Source organism: Hypanus sabinus, chromosome 2 (assembly GCF_030144855.1).
Source record: "Hypanus sabinus isolate sHypSab1 chromosome 2, sHypSab1.hap1, whole genome shotgun sequence".
Classification (NCBI taxonomy): Eukaryota; Metazoa; Chordata; class Chondrichthyes; order Myliobatiformes; family Dasyatidae; genus Hypanus; species Hypanus sabinus.
The window spans coordinates 38,137,856-38,165,319 of NC_082707.1; the positions used below are offsets into that span (position 1 = coordinate 38,137,856).

General features: G+C 39.0%; 1 protein-coding gene across 1 annotated transcript in view; it reads right to left on the reverse strand.

The window, feature by feature from the left end:
• Window positions 1-837: 837 nt before the first annotated feature.
• LOC132403408 (mucin-4-like) overlaps window positions 838-27,464 on the reverse strand; it is a 61,817-nt gene continuing 35,190 nt past the window's right edge. The window contains exons 16-25 of the mRNA XM_059986820.1: window positions 26,015-26,125; window positions 24,585-24,779; window positions 23,324-23,421; window positions 21,863-21,921; window positions 15,457-15,650; window positions 13,751-13,919; window positions 8,804-8,992; window positions 6,268-6,314; window positions 4,868-4,974; window positions 838-1,835 (exon numbers count right to left, since the gene is read on the reverse strand). Of these exons, the coding sequence (XP_059842803.1) occupies window positions 1,779-1,835; window positions 4,868-4,974; window positions 6,268-6,314; window positions 8,804-8,992; window positions 13,751-13,919; window positions 15,457-15,650; window positions 21,863-21,921; window positions 23,324-23,421; window positions 24,585-24,779; window positions 26,015-26,125 (1,226 nt within the window). The 3' untranslated portion in view covers window positions 838-1,778. The remainder of the gene's footprint in view (window positions 1,836-4,867; window positions 4,975-6,267; window positions 6,315-8,803; window positions 8,993-13,750; window positions 13,920-15,456; window positions 15,651-21,862; window positions 21,922-23,323; window positions 23,422-24,584; window positions 24,780-26,014; window positions 26,126-27,464) is intronic.

The following is a 27,464-nucleotide window of genomic DNA, read 5'->3' on the forward strand; positions in this document are numbered from 1 at the left end:
CCCTCATTTTTCATCATTTGTGAGTTGTGGATTGTTACCAAAGATCGAAGCCTGTAGGTCAATTGGAAGTCCAGATCGAAACCCAAAGGTAGGTGGCGAGTCCAGAATTCAAGGCCTGATGGCCGTAACCCAAGGGTGCCAATCTCTGAGTCAGATGTGGAAGTTGGAGCCCAGTCTTTGTAAATCTGTGAGTCCGCTGCAAGCTGCAGGCAGATGACGGCCTGTCCTGGGGTTTAAGGGCTCTGTTTGTGCTTGGGTGGCTGGGACGCAGCCAAGAAAGGGGCCTGTTTTGCTGTTGTTGCTCAGTATGTTCCATTTTGTTGTGTTCTGAGTCGTTCTGCCGAGCATTGTGGGTATGCTTTGTTGGCACCAAAATATGCAGGCTGCCCCAAGCACACTCAGATATGTTGGTTTTTTAATACAAATGACATGCTTCACAGATGTTTCAATGTACATGTGATAAATAGATCAGAGTCTGAACATATTTGTGATCATGGAACTATTGAAGTCATATAGGATGACAAACTGGAATTGGCACATTGAATGTGGGTTGGTGAGTTTACATGGAGGAGGGAATTCAGGCAGGGTAACAGAGCAATGCAGTCACTCAAGAATAAATGTGTTCAGTGTAGATGGTAAAGGCAGAAATGAAACAGTTCAAAGGAATTCGATAGGAGAGCTAGAGCAAGAGGTTAGATAGGAAATAAATGTGGCCTTGTTAATATTAACTGCGTCTCAATTAAAACATGCACTTATTTAACTAGTTGCTTGTTTTATTAATATCTTCAAAATTATAATCTTTAGAATAAAATTTTATATCTGATTTCTTTGGATTAATTAACATATTTAAATGCATATCAATATGTGGTGCAAACTCTATTGCACCTCACGATAAACTATACAATTCATATTCAAAATATACTTTATCCCAAAAATCAGAATCTAAAACTTTTACAAAACATGCACAATTATTTCCAGTGTCAATATAAAATACAGTCATGAGTTTATTAAAGTGCTCTAAAATGTGTATGTTTATGTACCATCCACCACTTGCTTGCCTGGCTTGATGTGACCTTGGTCAATGAGCTGAGCAGGTGCTATACCTTGCCCATGGGTGACCTGCAGGTTAGTGGAGGGAATGAGTGCCTTACATCTTCTTTGATAGAGATGCATCTGTACCCTACCATGCAAAGTGATATATTTGTACTTAAAAGTAGGAGTTTTTTCACCAACTTCTAGGTGCAGGTCAGTGGGACTAGGCAGAAAAATGGTTCGGCATGGCCAAGAAGGGCCAAGAGGCCTGTTTCTGTGCTGTAATGTTCTATGTAATGTTTTAATGATATTTTTAACAGATTTGTAAGTCCCTGTACTTAAGTATTGTCAAAGGCATGACTGCATTGATAGTATCCAGTTAGTTTAACAAAATCACGCACTTGTAACTTTAAAACTGTCATGAATGATAATTGACTATATAGAATAAGTTGCTTATATGATCAGAGAGTAGGAACAAAACAGATTCATTAACACCTATAAACCTTTGAGATTCAATTACATCATTGACATTATGACAAAATTAGTATTAATTTTAACAATGTTTATATTTTAAAATAATAAAAAAATAATGTTGATCTAAAGTGTAGGTAATTAAAAATATTCAAGTACATATAATTTGATGAATACCCGCAAGAGATTTTTATTGCAGCAAAACATTATGTCTGTGAGTCACTTGACGTATAGTGGAGAATATCAGAGAAACTCTCAATGGCAGACTGATGGAGTTATGGTATTTCTGAATCACTTCCAATCCGTTTGAGTGATGGTCTTTCAATTTTTATCTTTGTGGAGGGGAAAGAAAAGAACATGTTCATCAACAGTGGCTTATACTGTCATTTGAATGGCTAAACACAATGGGAAATCTAAGAACTGAATTCCAGGTTTGAAATAAGGATCTGCATTAAGTGTGATCATTGGTCAGGGAAAAATATGAAAAATATCTTTCTTTTATTACACGAAATTGCACCTTTTTTGCTGAGAATGGGATAACTCATTATTCCAAACTGTTTTGAGAAGGCAACTTTGTGTATAGTTTTGTCATATTTTTAAGAACGTTAAATGAATCAGTAACAATCAGCCAATATGGGGAATATAAATGGTGTAATATAATCAGAGATACAGAAATTGTTAATTGACATTTCTAGATTTAATTAGACCACAATATGATACCTAATTTTTGATACCTTGTGGAACATTGTTAAGTTGATACACCCCTCATTGGAAATGAAATAATGTGAGGAACTCTAATCAGGGAGCTGAAATTATTTGGGATATTATGAACGTAAATTAACAAAGAATACTCCGATTAGCAAGATACCACAAATTAAAAGAGCATGGTATGAAATTAGAACCTCTAGATCTGGTTTGAGACTTCCACTTGCCTCACACTTGTCCCTGAGGCCTCACTGTTTTGTGGCCTTGCTGGAGGCTTGAGACTTGGTTGCTTCAAACAACCCATGAAGCTGAGAGGAAAAATGCAATTGAGGCCTATTCTACTGCATTGTATGAACCAGCCCTGAGGACACGCTGCTGAAAAACACTTCCAAAAATAATTCAAAACAGCTATACCTTGCCTAAGATGAAGGATGAGCTATGAATAGCATTTGCTCTCAGATACTTCTATGCTGAGTCCATTGGTGGTGTGGGAGGTCAGATGCACCAACATCTAACCTCTGGTTTGTTAACTGACTCCTGCTTTACAATGTCCAGGTGTGGAACTTGGAAATGAGCCCAATCTGCGTACTACACCAGACAGCCAGTTCTAGGTTGAATCATCAGCAGAAGCAGGACAAAGAGGAGATGAAAACCCAACAGAAACCTTGTAAGTTAAAAGCTTTAGAACAATAAGCTTTAAACAAAAAATTTATAACTTGGAGGGCATGGGGATAAGGGGAGCTGTTTTAATGGACTGAATGATATGCTTCTGTGCTGCTGGCCTGGGATCATGGAAATGAAAGTCGGAAATGGCAAACTGTCTTATTCATTCCCCGATGCTTTATTTTCAATTTAACAGAGTGTGTAGGGAAAAAAAAGAATAGATTCAAGAGATAAACAGAAAACTGAGCAAGTTAAATTTAATTCCTGTTATACATGCTGAACCACCTTTCTACTATTTGTTTCACTGGTATTCAGTTGTTAAGAAGCTAAAATTTCTCTCAAGTAATTTATATATTGCATAGATTAGCTGAGTATATCTTGGTTACAATATCATTTACAAAAGAAAACAAAATCTTAGTAATTTTCAAATATTTAAGAGAACTATTAAAGTTACAGGCAGGTTTTATATCCAGCAAAGGTCTTCACCACATATTTTCATGTGGTGGGGGAGCGAGATAGGGTTGGGAGGGGGTTTGATTTCAGAGTGGTAGCCAGGCCCTGTGACTGTACAGGTAACACACAATAATTCCTGTTTGTCTGGACAAGGTAAGTGTAGACCCCTAACTGGTAGCAGTTAATCATAAAGATGGAAGAAAAAATTGTGTTCTTTCCAAATGCACTTCCAGCTTAACACCCAGATTAACTGAAACCAAATATTTTGGCCTAATGATGCTCACATATCCCTGTGCCAGGTGGGGGTTGTACTGGGGCATTTACAATCTTTTTTAACCTGAGTCCATAGGGTCAGATGTTTGTATGTTGCATGTTTCTAGTTACAGAAGTGTTCTGCCTGGAATCTGATCCTGACACTGCCAGGTTATGAGAGCTGGTGCCCTAGGGTCGATTGGAATCTTGGTTATAATTATAACATGGGAGGTGGAGAAGGGATGGGGCAAAGAAATTTTCTGTCTGATGCCTTAGATCAGTTAAGGGGTAGGAGGATTGGAACCTGTGCCATAGCCCAGGGAACATGATGACCAGCCAAGGATCATGAAGGGTATGCAAAGGAACAGGTGCGTATCAGACGTAAAGTTGGAGACTGAAGTGTCTGCTGGGTGCCTTGGTTGATCAAATGGCCTACAAGTGGCATTAGATGGTGGTGATGCAGGGAGGTGGATAGAGGGAAGGCAAAGGTGGAGGAGAGGAGATGATGAGGGGATTAGAGAGGGTCAGTCTGATAAATGGGTAAGGGACATCTACCAAATGGGTAAGGGTCTTATCTACCATGGGTTGTATTGGGAAGATAGTCCTTCCTGGGACAAATTAGTTCAAGCTCACCCTTAATATTATTTACTTATTTATTATTATTTCTATTTTTTACATTTTCAGAATTCATTTTTTGCACAACATTGGTTGGTTGGATTTCTATTTTTGTGTGTATTTTGTGATAATAAATTAACTTTAAACATTAATGCTCACAAATGAATACTTTACAGGAAACAGCATAATTTCATGTGCTACTGAAGCAAAAGTCACACAAGGAGTGCAGGGGTGACCCATGCTAACAAGTACCCAATTGAAATTTTGGAATTGCACAAATGACCTGTTCTTTCATTTCACTTTAGAAAAACTCTCTTAATGCTATCCTTCTGTGAATAACTGCATCTACCTGTTTAAGATGTTCAGGACATGTCTTGTTGAGTAAAAAATAGTTAGGAGTTAGAAAACAAACCAAATAAGTTGTGAAGTAAGATTGAGGTAAAAGGAATGAATCATAAAACTTACTACTTTCTTACATCTCATTTAAACTTGAAAAGGAGTATAAAAGCTTGAACCATAGTGTTGGTAATCTTTAAAATTAGAAGTTTACATTAATAACCATAGTTTGTGAGATTAATGCTTTTACTGGAATAGCATTACACAAAACTCAATTAGGAAAGTTTCTATTATACCGTACTGAATACACTACTGGTAACTATTCTTTATTAATTTGTACCTCTGCAGCTGGATTGACATTATCAAGATGTGGCTTCCAGGTTATTGGAGACAGATTCTTTTCATCCAAAGAAGGCAAGATGGCAGTGTCTTTTATTTTAGAAGAAACTGAAATAATAAATAAATAAATACATTTCATTTGAGTTCCACAGGTAAAATGATGAAATAATATGAATACACTTCTCCAATAACATACCTAGTTTTTAAAGGTATGGATATAAACTAAACATGGTTTAGAGAAATGATTAATTTGCCTTGTGTGTAACTGACGGACATGCCGTTGTTGCTGTAAATGGTTGCATTACTGCTGGTTTGCACACCTCAAAGGCACAGAAGTTGCTGTAACTCTGCAGAGCAGAGCAGTTTGGTTGCTGATGTCTGCTAAGTTTTATTTTCTCAGTTTGGCTGGTGGATTTTTATCACCTTGCAAAAGAGTGAGGTATCTCCACATATTTCACTCTTGTTTATAGAAATGCTTGATGCTGGAAATATGTTAACTGTTTTTAAGATGAATATTTCTGATTTTCTGCTGAGGTCAAATCTGGCTGGTAGACTTTTTCTCTTCGTTAATATCTGATTTGAATCTGCTACCCAGTTATATTCAGATGTATGTTAAATTTAAACACAATATTCTGCAGCTAACTTTGTCTTGATAAATGGTTGAAACGAACTCCACATTTCCTGCAAGCAAGGCTACATCGCAATAAAATCTGTCTGGAAGTTGGTATTCCGCAGAGATCTGTTCAGGGACCCTTGCTATTTGTGATTCTTATAAATCACTTGGATGAGGAAGTGGAAGGGTGGGTTGCAGATGACAGGAAGGCTGGTGATACTGTGGATAGTGTAGATTGGAGAGCATGTCTTATGAGGGTAGTTGAGCAAGCTAGTGTTTTTCTGTTTGGACCGAAGTAGGATGAGAGGTGACTGGACACAGGTGTATAAAATGATGAGAGGCATAGACTAAGTGGAGAGCCAGAGACTTTTTCCCAGGCAGAAATGGCTTATACAAAGGGCATGTAATTTTAAGGTGATTGGAGAAAGTTATAGAGGGGATGTCAGAGGCAAGTTTTTTTTTCATACGAAGAGTGGTGGATGCATGGAATGTGCTACAAAGAGGGTGGTGGTAGAAGCAGATACATTAGGAACATTTAAGAGACTCTAAGATGGGTACATGAATAATAGAAAAATCGATGGCTAAATGGGAGTGAAGGGTAAGATTGAACTTAAGAGTAGATTAAAAGGTCAGCACAACATCGTGAGCTGAAGGGCCTGTACTGTGCTGTAATGTAAAAGTATTCAAATGAATGACCATCTATCCAGTGGCAAATTAAATACAAGGTCACCAAACTTTGATCACTGGCTGGAGATTGAACATGATAAGATTGTGATTAAAGTACTTACATGGATTACTTTGCCAAGAGAATATCTGTCGGTTTCCAGGTGTAATGCTGTAAAATAAAACTAATTTATTAATAAACTGGATGGTTCTGATTGGATCAGAGCTACAGTGTGTGCTGTTTTTTGAACCATTTGCTCCAAGTGGAAAAGCTGCATCTCGTCAAAAGGTTTTGATCCACTTTGGATTAAATAGTTTGAGGAAATGGAAATGTAGTTGGGTGAAGATTTGTCAAGATCTCGGGAGTAGATTAAATGTGGAATTCTTGGCATAACTGGTCATACTCACTGGAACCATTGGGGAGGATGGACACTCGAGAAAATGGATTGAATTAAAAGGTGATGTGGAATTCAGGTGTAAACCTGTCATAACTTAGATTTTTGTATACAGTGTTGACTGCTCATTACTAATTTCTTAATATACTGGTGATGAACTGCTCTGATGAAAAGCTACAGTACTCCACAAGGTATCCACAGCATTGTTGAGTATGGAGATCCAGCAATGTGTATGGTGTGGGGTTCCATGCACTTGTTGGAGTTGTCTGTGGGGGGATGGTGGTGGCAGTTGTGGTAGTAGAAATGTGGTGAAGAAGCCTCAGCAAGTACGTGCACTGCATTTTGTTGTGATACGCAATGCAGCAACTGTGCACTTGTGGTGTTAGGTGGTGTACCAGTCAAATAGGCTCTTTCGTACTGATTTTGGTGAGTTTTGCTGGAGGCTAACTCAGTCAGGCAAGTAAAGAGTATTCCATCACATTCCTGATCTATGCCCTTCAAATTTGAAAAGCAGGGACGCGATTTGCTTACTGCATGCTGCCCCAGTTCTGACTTGTTTTCAATCACCAGAACATTGTTTTATGTTCTGAACTTGTTTTCAGTGCCCATTCTATGAGTGTTTCTCTTTCAAAAAGTGTTTATTACAGTGTTATTTGGAGAAAGAGTTGCAACATCCATAGAGCTGCTGTGCTGAGACCCTGGTGGCCAACACCTGCCATTCCCACAGCTGTGTGTGTGGATGCCGGCAACACAATGAATCGCCACAGCAGGATGAAGCTTGTACAACAGGGAAGAACTGGGCAGCTAAACAGAGGAGGAGACTGCAGCTTCTATTAGATGACCATAAGATCATAAGGCACAGGAGCAGAACCAGGCTAGCCCATTAAATCATGGGTGATTCATTATCCCCTCTTAATCCCATTCTCTTGCTTTCTCCCCAAAACCTTTGATGGCCTTTATCAACCTCTGCTTTAAATATACTCATAGACTTGGCCTGTATAGCTGTCTGTGGCCTCTGGCTAAAGAAATTCCTCTTCATCTCTATTCTAAAGGAACATCTTTGTATTCTGAGGTTCTGTGCTCTGGTTCTAGATTCCCCACTGGTTCCCCACTACAGGAAACATCATGCACATTTCTCTAGGCCTTTCAACATTCAATAGGATTGAATGAGATCTCTTCCAGCTCCCCCCCCCCCCCCCAAATTCTTCTAAACCCCAGTGAGTACAGGCCCAGAGCCATCTAATGGTCTGATATCCACTCTTGCCTCTCTTTTGCTCTTTATATATTTGGGGAGAAAAGCAGATAGAGCAGGTGCTGCTGATCTACAGCAATGGCTAACACTCTCATTGCCAGCCGTTATGGATCCCTGAGCCACATATCATTGTACTGAGCACTGTGCCATTAACCTCAGCCTGCCTGGCAGCCTCTCTATACACCAAGCTGCGGGTGACTGTTTGCTGCAGGGACACCAACCCAGGGCAAGGGTTCATGTTAGATTTCCTGTGCAACAGTGCAGACACATTGTAGGACTTCTTTAAACCATGAGGGGAGACGTAATGATAAGTGTTCAGACTGGAGGGCCAATTGTGCAACAGCAAATCAACATTCTGCAACATTCAGTATAGCAACAAAAAATATGTAGCAGGCCTCATTAATTTCCAGTCAATGATAATCCCCTGAATAATCCTGTTAGGGGACATGATAATTTTAGTGCCTTAATTAAAGAGGAGTTGCTGGTTACTTGCTCTCTTGTTGGAACTGTATGTGGCACTTATCAGATTCAGCAAGGATGGAGGAACTGAGAAAAGGGAAGGGCATTTTTACAGGTGACACTGTGGGAACTGACACTTATCAGTCTGTGTTTTAAGGTTGTTTAGGTCCTGCTGTAGGCAGGTATGATCTGGTCTATTTGCCAATGAGCTATGAATGGAATTGGACATTATATAATAATCATCAGAAAATGCCCAATTCTGATTTCTGAAGGAAGGAGAACTTGGAAAAAACAGGCATGAGTCAACTATGATGATATAGATTTGGTCTACAATGACATTACGGTACAGTTGAAATAAAGAAATACATTTTTGCTCATAAAGAAAATCACAGCCTGTGTAATGGTTATTTTTTATCTCATTATCAGCTACAGTATTAACAAATCTGTTAGGCTTAACGGGCACTCATGCTTGGTGATAAGCATCATGGAAATCAATGCCATAATAAAAAAAGGTAGATGTTCCACAATCCTTTTTGAGCAATATAAATAATATACCTGTCTGAGTCATTTGAGAATCTTGATCTTCCTGATGATTTGCACTTCCACACAATTAAAAATATGGCTAACATCAATAAGAGCAAGAATGCTAAAGCTCCAAATAGAATGCCAAAAAAGGCCCTGAGGTTCATTGCTAGGTGCTCACAGCGATCACCAAAACTGTCATATATTGTGCGTGGAATACATCTGCAAAAAAAAACATAATTGCATTAGGCACTGTCAAGCTAGCAATGAGAAACTTTAGCAAGTTTATGATGAAGACTTCAGTTCTGAGGAAGGATCTTGGCCCAAAACATCAAATGTTTATTCCCTTCCATAGTTGCTGTCTGATTTGCTGAGCTCCTCCAGCCTTTTTGAAAGTTTATCACAGCCTTTCTGTTTCTAGTTTGTTCTTAAGCATTTTTCAGCCAACAGAAGTATATTCTGAAATTTGCACAAAGCATATTCCTACAACAGCAAAGTAGTAAATCAACTTGTTTTGTTCCTTTTTTGAGGACTCAATATTGGCCAAGGTACCAGGTTTATCTCCCCAGTCTTTCCTTGAATTGGTGCCTGAGATTATCGTTATTACTGAGAAAGCAGATGGAACTTCTGTTTGGTGCTTCAGCCAAAAGATGGCTCTTTCACTGGTGCAATTCTAAGCAATATCTGTGTTTTTTGTACTTAATGTTTTTCAACTTTGATTTGAAAATTAACTTTCTTGCTCAGAGGCAAAACTGTTACCCATTGATCTTCACACTGGCATTTTGATGTATCTTAAAATTCTCTCTGGAAATAATTCAAGTTAAACCAAATAAAGGAACTAGATACAAATACACATAATCACAGCTGTATATGATGAATTACTATTTACCCATTTAGCCTTTTTTAACCATGGATAGGTAAATAGCAGCTGAGAAATGATAAGAGTCAAAAATTCACTGGAGCCCTAACATGGTAAAGTGGATTCCAGTTAATTGGGGCAACCTCTTATTTGGGACAACCCTTAAAGAACAAAAACTAATTGAGAAAATTATTTGCCACATAATTGGGACAGGAGACTGTTGCTGAATAGGTTCTAACACACATCAGTCGTGTGTACTTCTGTGGTCATTAGACATTACACCATGCTTAGAACGACCAGTTTTAAATAGTATAAATTCCATTGTGTTCAAAAAACCATGACTTTTGTTACTGAGAGTCAGTGAGAAATAAGCAGTGAGACAATACCGAACCGTTTTGTTCACTGCAGTTTCAAGCATTCAGGCTTTGAGATGTGGGAAATGGCCAGGTGTGAAAATGAAACGATTTCACTACTACAAGTCAGGAACTAAGAAGAATTTGAGGGTATCAACAATCATCTTGAAAGTTACAATGAAAATGAAGATTTGGAGATGCAATCATTGAAAGTATTGTATGAGAGCAGTCCATTGTCTGAAGTAGATGGACACTGATTTGGTTCGTTTACAATCAATCAAAAGAATATGAATGAATTCTTCTGTCGTTAACTATTAGGAACCAATACACAGTTTTATGGTACTGTAGTAGTATTATAGTGTTCTAATTTGTTCTGTATTTCATTTAAGTACATGATTTCTTACTCAGTCAAATGTTAGTTTGTCTTTTTTTTATATCTTTTTAACTATTTCATGAAATTTTGGCTAATTGGGACAGCCACTTAATTGGGCCAAAATGTACTCCTGATGTGTCTGAATTAACTGGAATTCACTGTAATTGTCGCAGAAAAGTCAGATTAGGGAGGCTGAGGTTAAGCAAGATTGCCAAAGGCTTGGTTGTTTTCACTGAGTGAGAAATCAGTGACCACCTCTGCAACTAAGATGCAATTAATAATTCTTCAAGAGATTTGCCAAGCCTCAAAATAATGGTTAGGGGGTGGTGGGTGGTCAAAGACCAGGTGTATTGGTGCTATGTTGCATAATGTTGAGAATTTCAGCAGCTGCTGAAATTTTAGTTATTTCCAAAAATATTTACGAGCTTCTAAATGTTTTTTTTCCTCTCAGTACCATGTAAATTGAACTGAGGATCCTGGAAAAGCAAAAAAAAAACTGCAGCAGATCTTTGAAATTATAAATAAAAATAAAATGTTCAAAAACACTCTACAGTTAGTCAGCACTATCCAGAGACTTAAGGTATGAACGTGAATCTGAGAGGTTAGTGCTGCTTGACTGTTCTTTTTTTTTGGTATTGTTAAATCAGTTTACTTAGATGCTTAAACAAAGCTTAAATATTTTTGTTAGGCATTTACAATCTGAGAGGTCTCCTTGGGTTTAGTACTACTTCAGTGAAATTTATGATACATGGGACACGATAAGGAATTTTACTGAGGGAACTCAAGCGTATCTAAAATTTAGCAGATAGAGAGTTCTGTTTGAATTAAAAACCTGAGCTCGTATCAGTATCTCCTCTAATTATAAATATTACTTGACCTGTCCAATTGTAACTGTTTTACGATAGGGCTGCTTTCATAGAACAAACATTAGAATGACCCACAAAAGTATGAAAATTAAAATTCAAGGCAGCATTAGTACACAGCATCAGAGACCAGCGACATCAGCAAGTGCATTGATGATGTTACTCTGTCTAAAACCATCACTATACACGCTAACCAGAAGCCACGGATGACTGGAGGTGCGTGCACTGCTGAGGACCCATAACTCCACCTTCAGAGCAGGTGACAAGGCAGCCCTAATGACAGCAAGGGTCAAACTGTCTCAGGCCATCAGAGGGCAAAGCGTGCACACGCCCAGCGAATCCACAGCCACTTCCAGGACAGTGGCGCATGTGGAAGGGCATCCAGGACATCACCAATTACAGTACAACATCACCTGACTGTGCAGGTGATGCCTTCCTCCCAGATGTGCTGAATAACTTCTACGCCCATTTTGAGGTGGAAAATGACGTGGCAACAAGGAAGTCCACCCCTCCTACAAACGTCCAGGTACTGTGTCTCACCATAGCCAATGTGAGAAGAACCCTGTGCAGGGTCAACTCATGGAAGGCTGCTGGACTAGACAACATTCCTGGTAGAGTGCTCAGAGGATGTGTAGTCCAGCTAGCAGATGTTCTCACTGACATCTTCAACATCTCCCTGAGCAGCGCCACCGTTCCAACATGCTTCAAGGCTGCCACCATCATCCCCATGCCAAAGAAGTCTTCAGTGTCCTGCCTAAATGACTACCATCCTGTTGCACTCACATCCATCATCATGAAGTGTTTTGAGAGGCTCATCACAAGGCATATCAACACCCTGCTGCCCCCATCACTAGACCCCCTGAAGTTTGCATACTGTCCCAACGGCTCAAAAGATGATGCCATTGCCATCACCCTCCACCTGGCCCTAACCCACCTGGACAAAAAAGACACATACGTTCGAATGCTGTTCATAGACTTCAGTTCAGCATTCAACACAATCATCCCTCAGAAATTGATTGAAAAGTTGAGCCAACTAGACCTGAACACCTCCCTGTGCAACTGGATCCTAGACTTCCTGACTGGGAGACCTCAGTCAGTCCAGATTGGGAGCAGCATCTCCAACGCCATCACACTGAGCACGGGGGCCCCCCAGGGCTGTGTGCTCAGTCCACTGCTGTTCACTCTGCTGACCCACGAGACTGTGCTGCAACACACAGCTTGAACTACATCACCAAGTTCGCCGATGACACGACCGTGGTGGGTCTCATCAGCAATTACAATGAGTCAGCAAACAGAGAGGAGGTGCAGCGGCTAACGTACTGGTGCAGAGCCCACAACCTTACTCTGAATATGAACAAAACAAAAGAAATGGTTGTTGACTTAAGGAGGGCACAGAGCAAACACTCCCCACTGAACATCGACAGCTCCTCGGTAGAGATCGTTAAGAGCACAAAATTTCTTGGTGTTCACCTGGCGGAAAATCTCACCTGGTCCCTCAACACCAGCTCCATAGCCAAGAAAGCCCAGCAGCGTCTCTGCTTTCTGTGAAGGCTGAGGAAAATCCATCTCCCACCCCCCATCCTCATCACATTCTACAGGGGTTGTATTGAGAGCATCCTGAGCAGCTGCATCACTGCCTGGTTTGGAAATTGCACTATCTCAGATCACAAGTCCCTGCAGTGAATAGTGAGGTCAGCTGAGAAGATCATCGGGGTCTCTCTTCCCACCATTATGGACATTTACACTATACTCTGCATCTGCAAAGCAAACAGCACTATGAAGGGCCCCACGCACCCCTCATACAAACTCTTCTCCCTCCTGCCGTCTGGGAAAAGGCATCGAAGCATTCGGGCTCTCACGACCAGACTATGTAACAGTTTCTTCCCCCAAGTTATCAGACTCCTCAATACCCAGAGTCTGGACTGACACCTTACTGCCCTATTGTCTTGTTTATTATGTATTGTAATGTCTGCACTGTTTTGTGCACTTTATGCAGTCCTGGGTAGGTCTGTAGTCTAGTGTCATTTTTTTTTTCTGTGTTGTTTTTTATATAGTTCAGTCTAGTTTTTGTACTGTGTCATGTAAAACCATGTTGCTGAAAAACGATGTCTTGTTTTTACTTTGTACTGTACCAGCAGTTATGGTTGAAATGACAATAAAAAGTGACTTGATTATACAGTGGATTTTTCATTTCACCATAGAGAAGAGATTCTCAAAAGATATATAAACACAAGAACCTCTACAGATACTGTAAATCTAGAGCAACATACACAAAATATAGGCAGCATTTATGGAGAGGACATTTCAGGCCAAGATCTTTCTTCTGGAAAGGAAAGGGGGAAGAAGTCAGAATAAGGTGGGGTGAGGGAAAAGAATATAATCTGAAAAGTGACAGGTGAAGCCAGGTGAGGAGAGGTAGGTGGTAAGATATGTACAAGTTTGCCTATAGCAGTGACAATTTGCACACAAGTAAATCAATTTCCTTGCACTTTGGTAAGAAACTATTCAATGTTTTAAAATATGTCTTCATACTTGCACGTAGGTCCAGTTGGCTGATGTTGACACTCTGCCTGATTGAAACAGTAGTCCATGTCACAAGGAGATCGGCAAACGACTCCATGTTGCTCATCCCATTGAAGCACATAACCAGAAAATATAGTACTATTGCAGTTGAAGAATTTCAGTAGCTGATTGTATGTTACTGTAACGAAAAATACGTTGTTCTATGTTTTAAGGCTGTTGTTAATAATGGATTGTATTACCAAGAATGTTTAGCAAGAGCAACATTTCTACTCAGTACTTTGAAGAGTAATTGTGCAAAGGTTAGTTATCTCCATGCTTTACAGTTAAAATCAGTCATCTTTTTGTCATCTTGATTTTTCAAATTACCATCTATATTACTATTCTGAGTTGCTCTTTTCTTGTCCTTGCGCATTTTTCTTAAGAATAGCTTCATGCACATATTTAGCTTATTTAAAACAATTCTAAAGTATGAATCTGATTTACATTTTATTTTACTAACAGGGTAAGCAGTAACTGATTTTTTTTCTTTTGACAATTGGCAATTTAATGTTCCTTTAGGGATAAATGGACAACAATGTCCTATATTAATAAAACAGAAAAATCTTCTTAAATCTATTTTCAGGATTTGGGCATTGTTGAAATGGCTAACATTAGTTGCCCATCCCTAACTTTCCTTTCAAAGGTGATGGTGAGATACTTCCTTAAACCACTGCAGAATTTCTGTTGAAGCTACACCAACTACCCAAGTACCGGGTAGACTGTTCCAGAAATATAGCCCAATGATGATTACAACATTACTTTTGTGAGTTTTGTAGATAGCACACAATGTAGTTAATGTATGACAGTGGTGGAGAATAAATCTTTAGGTCTGAGGAAAGGGTACTAGTTAAAGGGCTGCTTTGTTATGGATGGTATAATGTTTCCTGGAGTTACATTCAGTCAAAAAAGTGTAGTGAATCTCATCATATTCCTAACTTACACCCTCCAGATGGAGGAAAGCCCTTGGGCAATCAGAGTCGAGTCACTCAACAAAGAGTAACAAGTCTCTCATCATGTTTATGTGGCTGTTCCAGTTTCATTTCTGGTCAGTAGTGACACAAAAAAGGGTTTACAATGGGATATGTGTTTATTGTCTTCTGTTGAAGAATGCCATTGCCTTGTACTTTTGTGGGACAAACATTACTTTTCACCTATCTGCCCCTGTCTGAATGCTATCCAGATCTTCTGCAGGAAGATTTGGAGTGCTTCATTTGTGGAGGAGCTTTAAATGGGTTTGAATATTGTACAATCAACAGCAGATATGTCCACTTTTGATCTTATGATGGAAGGAAGGTCATTGATGAAGCAACTGAAAATGGTTGGTCCTAGGACAATGCTCATCAGTGCTAACCTAGGGGTGGGATATTTGACCATTGACATTCATTATCATACTCCTTTGTGCCACTTATGAATTCAATCACTATAATATTTAATGCCTGATGTCAGACTGATTTGATGTTCAGAACCGACCTACCAAAGGCACCCACCTAGAATACATTTTGTGCTTTTGCCAAGTATTGTTCAGGACAGAGGAGCACTGGTTCACAGTAGGTGGTGGTTCTTTTCTCAAATTATAAACTTAATTTAAATTCCACGGCTGCTATAGTGAGATTTGCACTCTTATTTCTGGATTATTGGTCTATATTACCAAATAAGTGCTAAAATCTTCCACTTACGTCTAGATACATCCTGAATGTCACTCGTATTTAAAGGTGCAAATTCACTAACAGAAGTCGCAGCACGTTCTGCATTGTTGAAGGCAGTCAGAATTGCAGAATGCAAGTTTTCATTTAGAAAATCAATTATGGTCCTGTTTCCATTGTAATTGAAGAAATACTGAGATGAAGCAACCACGTTTCCTCCCCGTTTCCTGTTTGTGTATGGCAGATGCATAAGTTAGTCATCTTGTTTATACATTAATTCATTAATTGTATTTACTTATTGTCACTAGAATGAACAAAATAAAACTGACTAGTGAGAGGTCTGATGTATCAGTAGAGGAACTCCACACAGTTCTGTACTTTGTGCAATATAATGAGCAAGAGTTGAAGAAACACAGTGGCCTGACTATTGCAACTCACCAATAGCTCGATAAGGAAGTACCCTTTCCTTGAGCGTGATCCTACCCAATAACTGGCTAATTTACTTTAGATTGAGTTCCCTTCGTATACATAAAAAAATCAAAAAACATAGGATGGGATATTTATGTCCCTCATGCCAATGGGTCGTGAGCACTTGCTCAAGACTGCCTTGATGTTGGGAATGGCACAGGGTTGTCTCGCAGGGGTTTTCAAGTGGGCATCCTCCTTCCTCGATGTTTTATCGATTAGTCCGCTATATCTCTGGAGGGCTTGTCGATTACTTCTGGCTTCCTACAGTCACCCCCACCCATTGTGTCTACCCACATTCTTGATACTATTCTGGAGCCCAGGGGAGGTCTTTTCACTTGATCCAAAACTGGTGATTGTGGCTCTAATGTTTGCCGATCCCTAGCTCCTTCAGCAATTTGATGGTGGATGTGGCTATAAATCACCTACAAACCCACTTTCACAGGTCAAACTTTGATTTTCCAGCCTTGTCCCTGAGCTTCAGCTGCTAGATCTGCATAGTGTAGCCTTTTACGCTCATGCTTCAGCTACTGAATTCTCCCACAGGACTGTGAATTCCATGAAGTAGATCATATATGTCAAACTCAAGGCCCGCGGGCCAAATTCGGCCCACGGTGGAATTATCTTTGGCCTGCGAGATAATATCTAATTACTATTAAAGCTGGCCCCAGTAATCAAAGCGCCTATATGGTATGGCTAATGCTGAGTTTATTCAGGTACCAGGTTTTCAGGGTTTTTAGTGTTTATTCGGTTTCCCTGGTTTATTTCCTGAATATCATTAATGAATGATTTTTTTTTCTATTAGAGCTGGCCCGCCGGTATATTGCATGCACCACTAATACTACAAATCCCACAATGCACTGCCAGTGCATTGCTCGTGCTTGCCTTACTCTCTCATCAGCATCCTTATGGCGCTAGTCACGCGTGGTCAACTTTCAGCTATCCCTCTCCCCAAAAATGGCTGAACGAAAGGTGGACTTTGAAAACAGGGGTTTTCAAGGCAGGTGGGAGGCAGAGTATATGTTCGCAGATATAAAGGGCAAACCTATTTGTCTTGTGTGCAGAGACAGTGTGGCTGTAATTAAAGAATATAACGTAAGATGACACTATGAAACGAAACACCACGACAAATACAAGCATCTGGACAAGAAACAGAAGCCCGCGATGTGCGGTCAAAAGAGTGGATTGGTGAGCAGGATCCTGGAGAAGATGCGGGAGGAAAACGGCGCAGGTGAGCTGACAGCTTATCACTGCATCATACACCAGGAATCGTTGTGTGGCAAAGCCTTGAAAATGGAACATATAATGAGCACCATAACATGAGCAGTTAACTTCATCAGAGCCAAAGGTTTAAATCACCGCGAGTTCAAGTCGTTTCTGGAGGAGTTGGGTTCAGAATATAATGATTTGCCCTATCACACAGAGGTGCGATGGTTAAGCCAAGGAAAAGTGCTGAAAAGATGTTTCGAGTTGTGTGAGGAGATCTGTCAGTTCATGGAAATCAAAGGGAAAGACACAACAGAGCTCCAGGATAAAAAGTTGCTTTGTGAAATGGCGTTTCTGTGTGACATCACGAGCCATCTCAATGCGCTCAACCTGCAGCTTCAGGGGTGGGGTCGTGTGATCACAGACACATACGCTGCAGTGAGGGCTTTTAAAACCAAGCTGCACCTGTGGGAGACGCAGATGCAGCAAGAAAACTTGAGCCATTTTCCGTGTTGCCAAACTATGAAAGAGCAGGTTTCTACCACAGTGTTCCCACGTGCAAAGTTTGCTGAAAAACTTAGCATACTTGGTGCGGACTTCACACGGCGATTTGCCGACTTTGAAGCCCAAAAAAGCAGGTTTGAACTGCTCAGTAATCCATTTGCAGCTGACGTGGAAAGCGCACCAACCAACATGCAAATGGAGCTGATTGAACTCCAATGTAGTGACACACTCAAGGCAAAGTATGACTCGGTAGGCGCTGCACAGTTTCTACGTTTCATTCCCAACACAATGCCCCAGCTGCGTACCCAAGCTGCTTAAATGCTCTCTGTTTGGCAGCATATATTTGTGTGAACAACTGTTCTCTTTGATGAAGATAAACAAAACATCACACAGGAGTCGTCTTTCTGATGAACACCTTCACTCAATTCTGAGGATTTCCTCAGCTCAGAGCCTGACTCCAAACATTGATGAACTTGCATCCAAGATGAGATGCCAAGTATCTGGCTTAGACTAGTGTGAATCACAGAGTGTTGGCCTATGGAAAAATGTTTTCATTAGAAATTACTCTGGAAAAGCTGCAGATAAAGCCATAAGAAATAAATGCAACTGGTTTTTTATTTATTTAATGTTCAATGGTGTTTTTGTAGGCAATAACCTAAGCTTTGTTAGTTCCAGGTTAATATGTGTAATAAATTCATTTCAATAAGTTTTGGAATAAACGCTGAACCAGTCCGGCCCTCGACTTGTACCGATTTTTTAATTTTGGCCCACTGTGTATTTGAGTTTGACACCCCTGATGTAGATGATCTGTAATGAATTGGACTAGGGAGCAAGGTCTGGTCTAACGTTTGTGGTAGCAATTTCCAGTGGAAAGATGAGTTGTTTATTGACATCCACCAGCATCTTTCAGTCACAGGCCATGTTCATCCATCCTGTTTCTGGCTTAGTTTGTCTTTTCTCTCCCCACCAGATGAATGCTGTTGGTGTCAGAGCATTAGTTGTTCTAGGAGACAAGAAGTTGGTTGCTATCCTCTTGGTCTCAATTGCTGCTGTCAGACTATCCAAGACCTGGTTGTGACGCCAGGTGTATCTGCTTTGTGTGAGGCTGGTTTTGCAGCTTGCTGGGTTGCCGGAATTGGGCACAGGGAACATGTTGGTTCTCACTGAAGCACTGGCAGAGGTTTGTTTTGTGAGGGAAGCACATCATATGTAGCCCTGATGAGAAAGCTAAATCTGTTTGCACCCAGTTGACAAGGACCATGCAGCATTACTAATGGTCTTGTCACAAGCATCTTTGAGTGTCATTTGTAGGTGCACCTTAGAACAGTTGGATTCTTCTGTAAGGCCAGTGAAAGGTGGTTCAAGGACTGCTTTACCATAGAGACTGATGTTACTGATTCACCTTGGCATACTGAACCACCTCTTAACAAACAATGTAATGGTTCGCTCGAGCTTCTTCAAAGTTGTTAGTGGGACCTCATAGACAGTGAGTGGCCACATCACCCAGCGTAGGAGTCCAAACTGTAAGCAGCAGAGCTTCAGTTTTCCAGGCAACTTGGTCTTGTCGATGTTATTCAGGCCATTGGCGATGTGTTGTTTTAGTTACTGCACCTGCTCTTTGTCCGTGAGGCTTGTGTTATACTATCTACCCAAGCTTACAGGCTGTTCAGATACCACTGGAATTGGGTCATCACCGATGAAGAACTTTGTGACTTTCAGCATTCCTTTGACTATGGAGATGCTTTGTGACTTATAGAAGATGATGAAACTTCCATTGGAAAGGAGATATTAGATGTCTTAGCAGACCTCACAGTAGATCAATCACATAAGGGCTAATCAGATGGGGATAGTCCTGGGAGGAGATTGCAGGGGGTTTGATGGGGATTATTAAATCTTTGCTGACCATGGGAGAGGTGTCAGATAACTTAAGGATGGCAGGTATGGTGTCTTTTCTCAAGAAGGAGAGGGAGAGCCAGGATTAGTTGAATAATTACAGTGCTGGGAGCCTAATATCAGTAGAAGGCAAATTACTGGAAAAAATTCTTAGGAACAAAGTTAAACTACATTTGGACAAGGAAGGGTAATCAAAAATAGCATGGCTTTCTTAGGGGGAGATCTGTCAGATCTGAACTTTACAGACTGATAAAACGTATAAAGTCAATATGGATTTCAGTGGAACCTTGGACAAGGTTTCACATGGAAAACTAGCCCAAAATACAAGAGCACAGGGGATCCAAGAAAGCTGATAAATTGGATCCTGAGCTGGTTTGGCATGGGGTGATGGTGGAGATTTGTTTTCTTCAGACTGAAAGCTTGTCACATCGTGTGTACCTCAGTGTTTGTTATATACCTTAATGATTTGAATATAAATGCATGAGAAATAATAGGAAGTTTGCAGATGACATGAAAATTGGTAGTGATACAACAAAGGGCAGATACTGGAAAAATAAGCCAATAATAAACTGCTGGAAGAACTCAGATGAGCTAGTAAGCAATAAGTGAGGTGCGGAATGCGGAGGCTAGTGGGGTGGTAAATAAGGACAAGGGGAACTCTATCCCTGTTGTCAACGGGAATATGGGATAAGGATGGATTATCGGGATTGCAGGAAATATGGTAGAGGAAGGTAAAATCCTATTCTTTAACATCTCAGTTGTTCTGGAATGGAAAGCCTCATCCTGAAAACTGATGCAGTGAAGACAGAGGAATTGAGAAAAAGAAATAGCATTTTTGCAAGTGACAGTGTGGGAAGAGACATAGTCAAGATGTGAGAGTTAGTAGGTTTATAAAAGATATCAGTAGACAGTCTGTCCTCAACAATGGAGACAAATAAATTGAGTAAGAGGAGAGAGGTGTCAGAGATGGACCAAGTAAATTTGAGGGCAAGGTGGAAATTGGAGACCAGGTTAATGAAATTGATTAGCTCAGCACAGGTGCAGGAAGCAGCACCAATGCAGTCAGTGCAGTACAGAAAGAGTTGGGGAGCATTATCAGTGTAGGCCTGGAACAGGAACTATTTCATGTAGCCAAGTAAAAGGCAGGCATAGCTGGGACACACACAGGTGTCCATGGCTATAACTTGATGGGGGAGGGTATTAGAAGTATGTCAGATATATATAGATGTGCAAGGAATGGACAAGTGAGATAGGACAGAATCAGAGTATAAAGAAGTACATTTAATGGGACAATGACAGGCGGAAACAATGAGTCCCCCAGGGCAGTCCTGCTTACGGATCTTGGGAATGTGATAGAAGCAGGTACAGCAAGCTTGAACTATCATATTGGAGGAGTTCTGGTGGAGAGGCCACTTAATGCAATGAGATCTTGTAATGGTCCATGAGATCATGATGTTTATTCCTGGGATTATGGCCTGAAAAGGTGTTTGAGAGTTACAGCCTGGACTTTGCAAGGTTGAGCCCAGTGCACCAGACCACAATGGCACTACCTTAATCTGTGAGTTGCCTGATAGTGTTGGAATTGGTGCAAAGTGGGTGGAGTGCTGAGTATTGAGAGGAGATAATTTTGGAATGGGCAAGGGAGATGGAGAATGCAAGGAATGTAGGAAACCTTTCTGCATTTAACTAAAGGGCATAGGTTCGGTGTGAATTGGAAAATGGTGAAGACCGGATATAAGGAAGAATATTTCACCTAGAGGTCGTTGGAGTTTGGAACCCCAGCCTGAGTAGATGGTGAAATAGGCACACTTAAAACATTCTGGAAGTATCTGGTTGAATGCTTGAATTGCTGAGTCATAGAAGGCTGTAGTGCTGGTAAATAGGATGTATTAATTTGCCTCTATTCATCCATACTTTTTCATATATTTCCAATAATTTTCTTTTTCAATGATAGCAGTTGCCACCTTGATAAATATTCTTCATAACATTTAACAATTGGAAGGAATTCTTAGGTGAATTTTTCAAATAAACTTAATTGGAAGCAATAGCCTAATAAGTTATTGCCCATTGATAGCTATTACAACCACAATATCATCAACGTGATTATTTGATTGGACAGATCTGGACACATTGAACTTGCTTGCAGAAAACCCATCTTTAGAGAAGCCCACAGTATATTTACAGAAGTGGTTATCCCCGCTGAAAAGAACACAACACAGTAACAAATCCACGGGGACAGACAACAATAACATAAACTTGTGGGAAATACTGGCCAATCATTCATTATGTGTATGATAAATGTAGGATAATAATAAATAAATTTAACTTTAATCCTTTCAAAATAAACACAAAAATAGAGATCTGTACCTACCAGTAGCGAAGTTCTGCAATATTATTAAATTGTTGCACTTTATTTGCCTTTTCAAGTACCTAAAACATGTAAAAGATTTTTTTAAATTTATTTTCATGGATAGACATATTATTAGACATGCTGAAGTGGAAATTAATTTGAGTGTGTAAATAAACAGTGTCCTGCAGAGGCACTTGGCAGAGTATTTGCAGCAGTTATGCAAATTGCTACAATGGGCAGTGGGCAGTCTAACACAATGGGCTGAGCACAGATATCACAAATACTCAGTGCTCTGTAAATGTCATGAGTTATCATCAATGTTTTCAGAAGCAGAGTGAATTCTGAGCTACGAACTCCTCTGTGGTTCAAGCTGTTGAAGTGCTAGTTGCACTATAAGGAAAAGCATTATAAAGGAAAAGAACACAGTTAATGGTAGGAGCCTTAAAAACACTGACGTACAGAGGGAACCATAAACACCAGAGGTTTGCTGTATGTGTTAACTTGGGATCTCTGTACATGGCTGCACGGGGTGGGAAAGAAGGCTTATGGCATGCTTGCCTTTTATTAGCTGAGGCATGGGATGCAGGAAACAGAAAGCTATGTTGCAGCTTTATAAAACTCTGATTAGTCTGCATCTGGAATATTGCATTTATTTCTGGTTGGTTCTTGAAATGGGCTGCCGGGATGATGGCGGAGGCAGATACTGTATGTATGTGAATATCCAGAGGGATATGGACCATGTTCTGGCAGAAGGGTTAGTTTAATCAGATGTCATAGCTTAATAAGTTTGGCAACATGATTTGTGGGCCTATGGGCTTGTTCCTGTGCTTTTCTGCTCAGCATTACGAAGCATTTACATTTTGCATGTGTAGCATTTCTCATGTTTAAGAGGGAAGGTGCCAAAAAAACTACAGAAAAGAACTTGTATGATTACATCTTCAACAATGGCCTTTTTACACACGTATTTATCTTCTGCTTGATGGATATTATTCTCCATCTGATTTAGAGACACTTTTCTTTTAGTTTCGATATCTATTTAGAATACTAACTCACGCTTAACATCTTATTCAGCTTTAAAAATGATAATGAATCAATCATTAATATGTTTAGAGTTATATAGAAATGTGATAACTGCAATCCCCCCCCCCCAATAATTCTGATCTGATTGACTTTGAAAATAAAACTTCAGTGTTTCCAAGTGTCTAATGGGCTGGGCGACAAGCTTTTCAAACTTTGCTTTGTGTGATACCGAAGTAGTGTGAGACTATTTCTCATTCTTGATTTGGAATAATATAACATTAGATTCTTGTGACAAAATCTATGCTATATTTCTGCTTCACATTGACAAATATCATAGTCAATATTTGTAAATACCTACAAGAAATTATCATTCTTAGATCATTTACACTCATGCAAATATTCAAATGCCACCATCAACAAATAAATGTTCAATGAAAAAAAGAGAAAATAAAATGATCATACCTTTTCTTTGATGCTCTCAGCCAAAGTTGAGTTAATTTCTGAAGTTTCGTTAACATTTGTTAAAGTCAATGTGATATTGACTACTCTCTTGGGAAGATCTGTAAGTAAAAACATTGAAATATATTTTCTCACAGCTAATACTTAATAGTACTGTTAGACTGTGTACCTAATTCCAAAAATATGAAATTATGTCTGGATGTCTGGCCGACCTTTTCCATTTATCATTTATTGAATTTGTAAACAAGCTCGGGAAAGGGGGAAGTTCCTTCATTGTTCTTATGACAACACATGGATCAATTCCATCCTCTGAGTATCTCGTCCATAAAACTGTTTAATTAAATGTCCCTCTTCAACAGAGTTCTATTAGCAGCTAAGGCTGGGACACTTTGTAACAAAATTATTGATTCCCACTATTCCCTTGAACATAAAATGTTATATTTTTATCAAATTAGAAGTTTACAGCTTCAAAATATATATAGTAAAATAAATCATATTTATTACTACAACACACACAAAATGCTGGAGGAAACCAGCAGGCCAGGCAGCATCTAAGGAAAAGAGTGAACAGTCGATGTTTTGGGCTGAGACCCTTCATCAGGGCTTTTTCCATTGATGCTGCCTGGCCTGCTGAGTTCCTCCAGTATTTTGCGTGTATTGCTTTGATTTCCAGTACCTGCAGATTTTCTCTCATTTATATTTACTTGTATTCTGAAATAGACTTAAATTATTTTCTGGCTTGTATGTTCTGACTGTAACTGTGATCAAATTTTGGTTATGGAATTACAACAACTCTGACTCAGACAAATCTGCAACGGGCAGGGGAGCTGCTTTGCTAATTATATATCAAGTTTACATGATGGATTTTCATTTTCTACACATTAACTCAGATTAACACTGAATTTTGTGAGGCACCATGCAAGTCCAAACAAACACAATAAATATAGAAATGTGTTCAAACCAACACAAACATATAACATATATTCTGTGGTACTGCTCAGTAAGTTCATCTAGATACATACATGTTCCAGCATAATTTGCCCTTGGTGGAATATTCTTGTGTCTGAGTTTTCTACAATGTAATGTGTGAAGTCATAGAGATCTTGAGGATCTGGAAGCCTCTTTGTAAGTTCACTGTATTTTTGTTTTATCTTTTAAGCTTCATTATCATCTATGATTTCAATGTGTCAAATATCTGACTTGTACAACATTGAAATAGTCCCATTTGCATTAAATAAGTTCACACAAACAAATAGTAACACACCTGGTGACTGTGCTGCAAGGAATACCAAAGATACAAGTGTACACTGCTCTCCTGTATACGGACTTGGGCACTGGCAGACAGGTGTGCAGTTTAGAGAAGGATTGAGAGAGCAGGTTCCACCATTCCTGCAGAATGTGGGAGAGCACTGGGAAGAGTCACATGGTCCTGGCAGTGGTGTGCAGGTTGTTCCATTTCCTGGAGTAAAAGAACATTTTAAAGGAAAATTTTATGTTCTAAACTTTTGCAGCTATTGCAATCTTTTAAAAGAGTAGAGAGCTATAAGATATTTTCACAAGCAAAAACCATTGCTTTTTAATATGATAGTGGCTTTCTGTTCAATAGAAAATATATCAGTAAGGAACAGCATGTACAAATGAGAAACATAACAAGGCTTGCACTGAAATTAATGGGTGTTTTTTTAAGATTCAGAATCTCTTCTCAAAATATCTGCAAGATATTATTAATACCTACACCAAGCATGCTAAGTTAGCTTTATTATCCTTGGAAGTAATTACAGTGTCCTCCACTTTGCTCTGGTAACACATCTTAAATCAACAACAGGAATAAGAATGCTTTTAACTAACATGTCAGGTAATCAGTATGAGGGATAATCTTAGTTCCAAGCAGGAAATATTTTCTTTTTTCTCTGGTTAAGATAATGCTGTTTTGGGATCCTGTTTATATTGAAAATTGTAAGACAACAGGGAAAAAAGGTTAGAGTGAGTGAAGTTAGTTGCATGTATTTTTTAAATTATTATTTATTATTAAGGTTGGCAGATAATTTTACATATTTTAAACAATTTAAACTGTTATGTTATAACTCATTCTTTTGATTCAGAAATATTGAAAAACTACAATTGCCTTGATAAGTGACAAAGTGGTCTCTGAGTTTTGCTGTTTTTCAGTCATTTTAATGTCATTCAAAACCCTGCTGTTATTCCAGGTCTAGCATCCAAGTTCAGGAACATGTTGACAATGAGATTGATCTCCCCAGATCCCAAGAAGTTCAGGGTAATGGGAAGGTTGACCAACATATATTTCCACTCAGGAAAAATCAGAATTCTTATTTTTCAAAATTATCAACATATACCTTTGTTAATTAGCTGGTTAGATTTGTGTGACAAAACTCTTGAAAGAGTATTGTAGATATCCTATATCTTATGGTCCAGATACCAGGGTCAGACTCCCTAATTCAGATCAGAGTGCAGTCAAGGAGTGGCCAATAAGTTCAGATCTTCTGCAATCCTAGTAAGTGCTAGTCCTTGTGTTAAGAAATCACTTGGAACAGCTGATAAATCACTGCAAAATTCTTGCTAAATTTTGAAGCATGGTTGTATGTTTTGGATCAGCTAACATTTAGACATGGATTAAAATAAACACGGAAACTAAAATGAAGAAGCTTTTCTAAAAATCATTAATCACAATCTTACCTGTGAATCGTTCATTACAAATGCATTTGAATTTTCCTTCTGTTTCTTTGCAGACAGCATTAGGTGAACATGTTGAACATTCAGTAATATCACTGCAATATATCCCATTGCCTAGAAGTGTTTAAAACATTGATTTCATTATTGTGAAGAGTGGTGCAATCATAAACTTTTATCACTATGGTATTTGATTTCCAGAAAGTAGTTTTATCTTATAATAGTCATGATGCCATCCTCCATGCATCCTATTAAGTCAACAACCTCAAGGAGAATTAAGTAGTCTTTTGTTACTTACTTAGTCAATGCAAGCATAAGATATTTCAGTTGAGTAGTCCACCAGTTTCATTGACTGCTGAAAACCCAAAGATTCAATGTGAAAAGTAGAAAATTGCCAATCGTGGTTTCTCAGAAAACTGCTTTTCAGGAAATTCATTTATGTTTATCTATGTGATTAAGCATATTCAGCTTTCACTTTAATGAGCAGTTTCACATGTATGTTAGGTCACTTCCAGTGCAATCAGGAACTAGTAAGTATAAAAACACATTAGCTGGCAGAAGGCCAGAGTTTTATGTTAGAAGCTAAAGAAGTTTCTATCTAAAGCCACCCTGTTGTTTCCCCAGTAGAAACATTGCTTGTAAATTCATGTTATATTATTTAGAAGTTAATCTAAGGTATCAATAAGATTTTGCTGAAATAGAATGTAATTTTTGAAATGCGAATGGTTTATACAAACTATTTTCCTGTGCTATTTACTTGTCAGAATCTTATAATATTTACCTGCAGGAAACGTAACTAAGTTCTTACTTAAGTGTGAATATTAACTTGTGTGAATAGAACATGATAATTGCAATGTATTTTGTTATTTTTCATTTTTTTCACTATGTCATGCAGTTGAATCTGCAATAAATCCAAGGAGCTAGGACTCGGCATCCTGACTCTCATGTCATTTTTGAATGGAGTTGGGCTGACTGAAATATTTGATGTTTCAACACCTCAGAAAGGGCAGCACACACATGAGTGGCAATTTTCTACTTTTGGGAAATCTTTTTGCCTTGTTGGTATTTTGAATGTCTCTATATCGTCATATGCAATTGCTAAATTTGTAAATACATTTTGTTCAACTTGATCTGCGATTTCTGAGTTCTGCTGGAATACTGCATTTCAAATTAACATAAGAAAACAGAACACACAAATGTGGTGTTAATAGAGTTTTTTGGTATGTGGCAGCAATTTTTGAAAGCTTGCAAAACAAAAAGATCATTAACAAATTTATAAATCATCGAGCCCTTTGGGGGTGCTGAAAAGGGGCTAAAATAAGTAATCAATTGGAAGAACATGGATCATGATATGAGTTTAATTAAGAATGAATGGACATATAGGCAAATGGCAAACATACAAAATCTTTTGATAGATGTGTAATAAAGGGAGAAGTTTATAAAATTATACCAGACT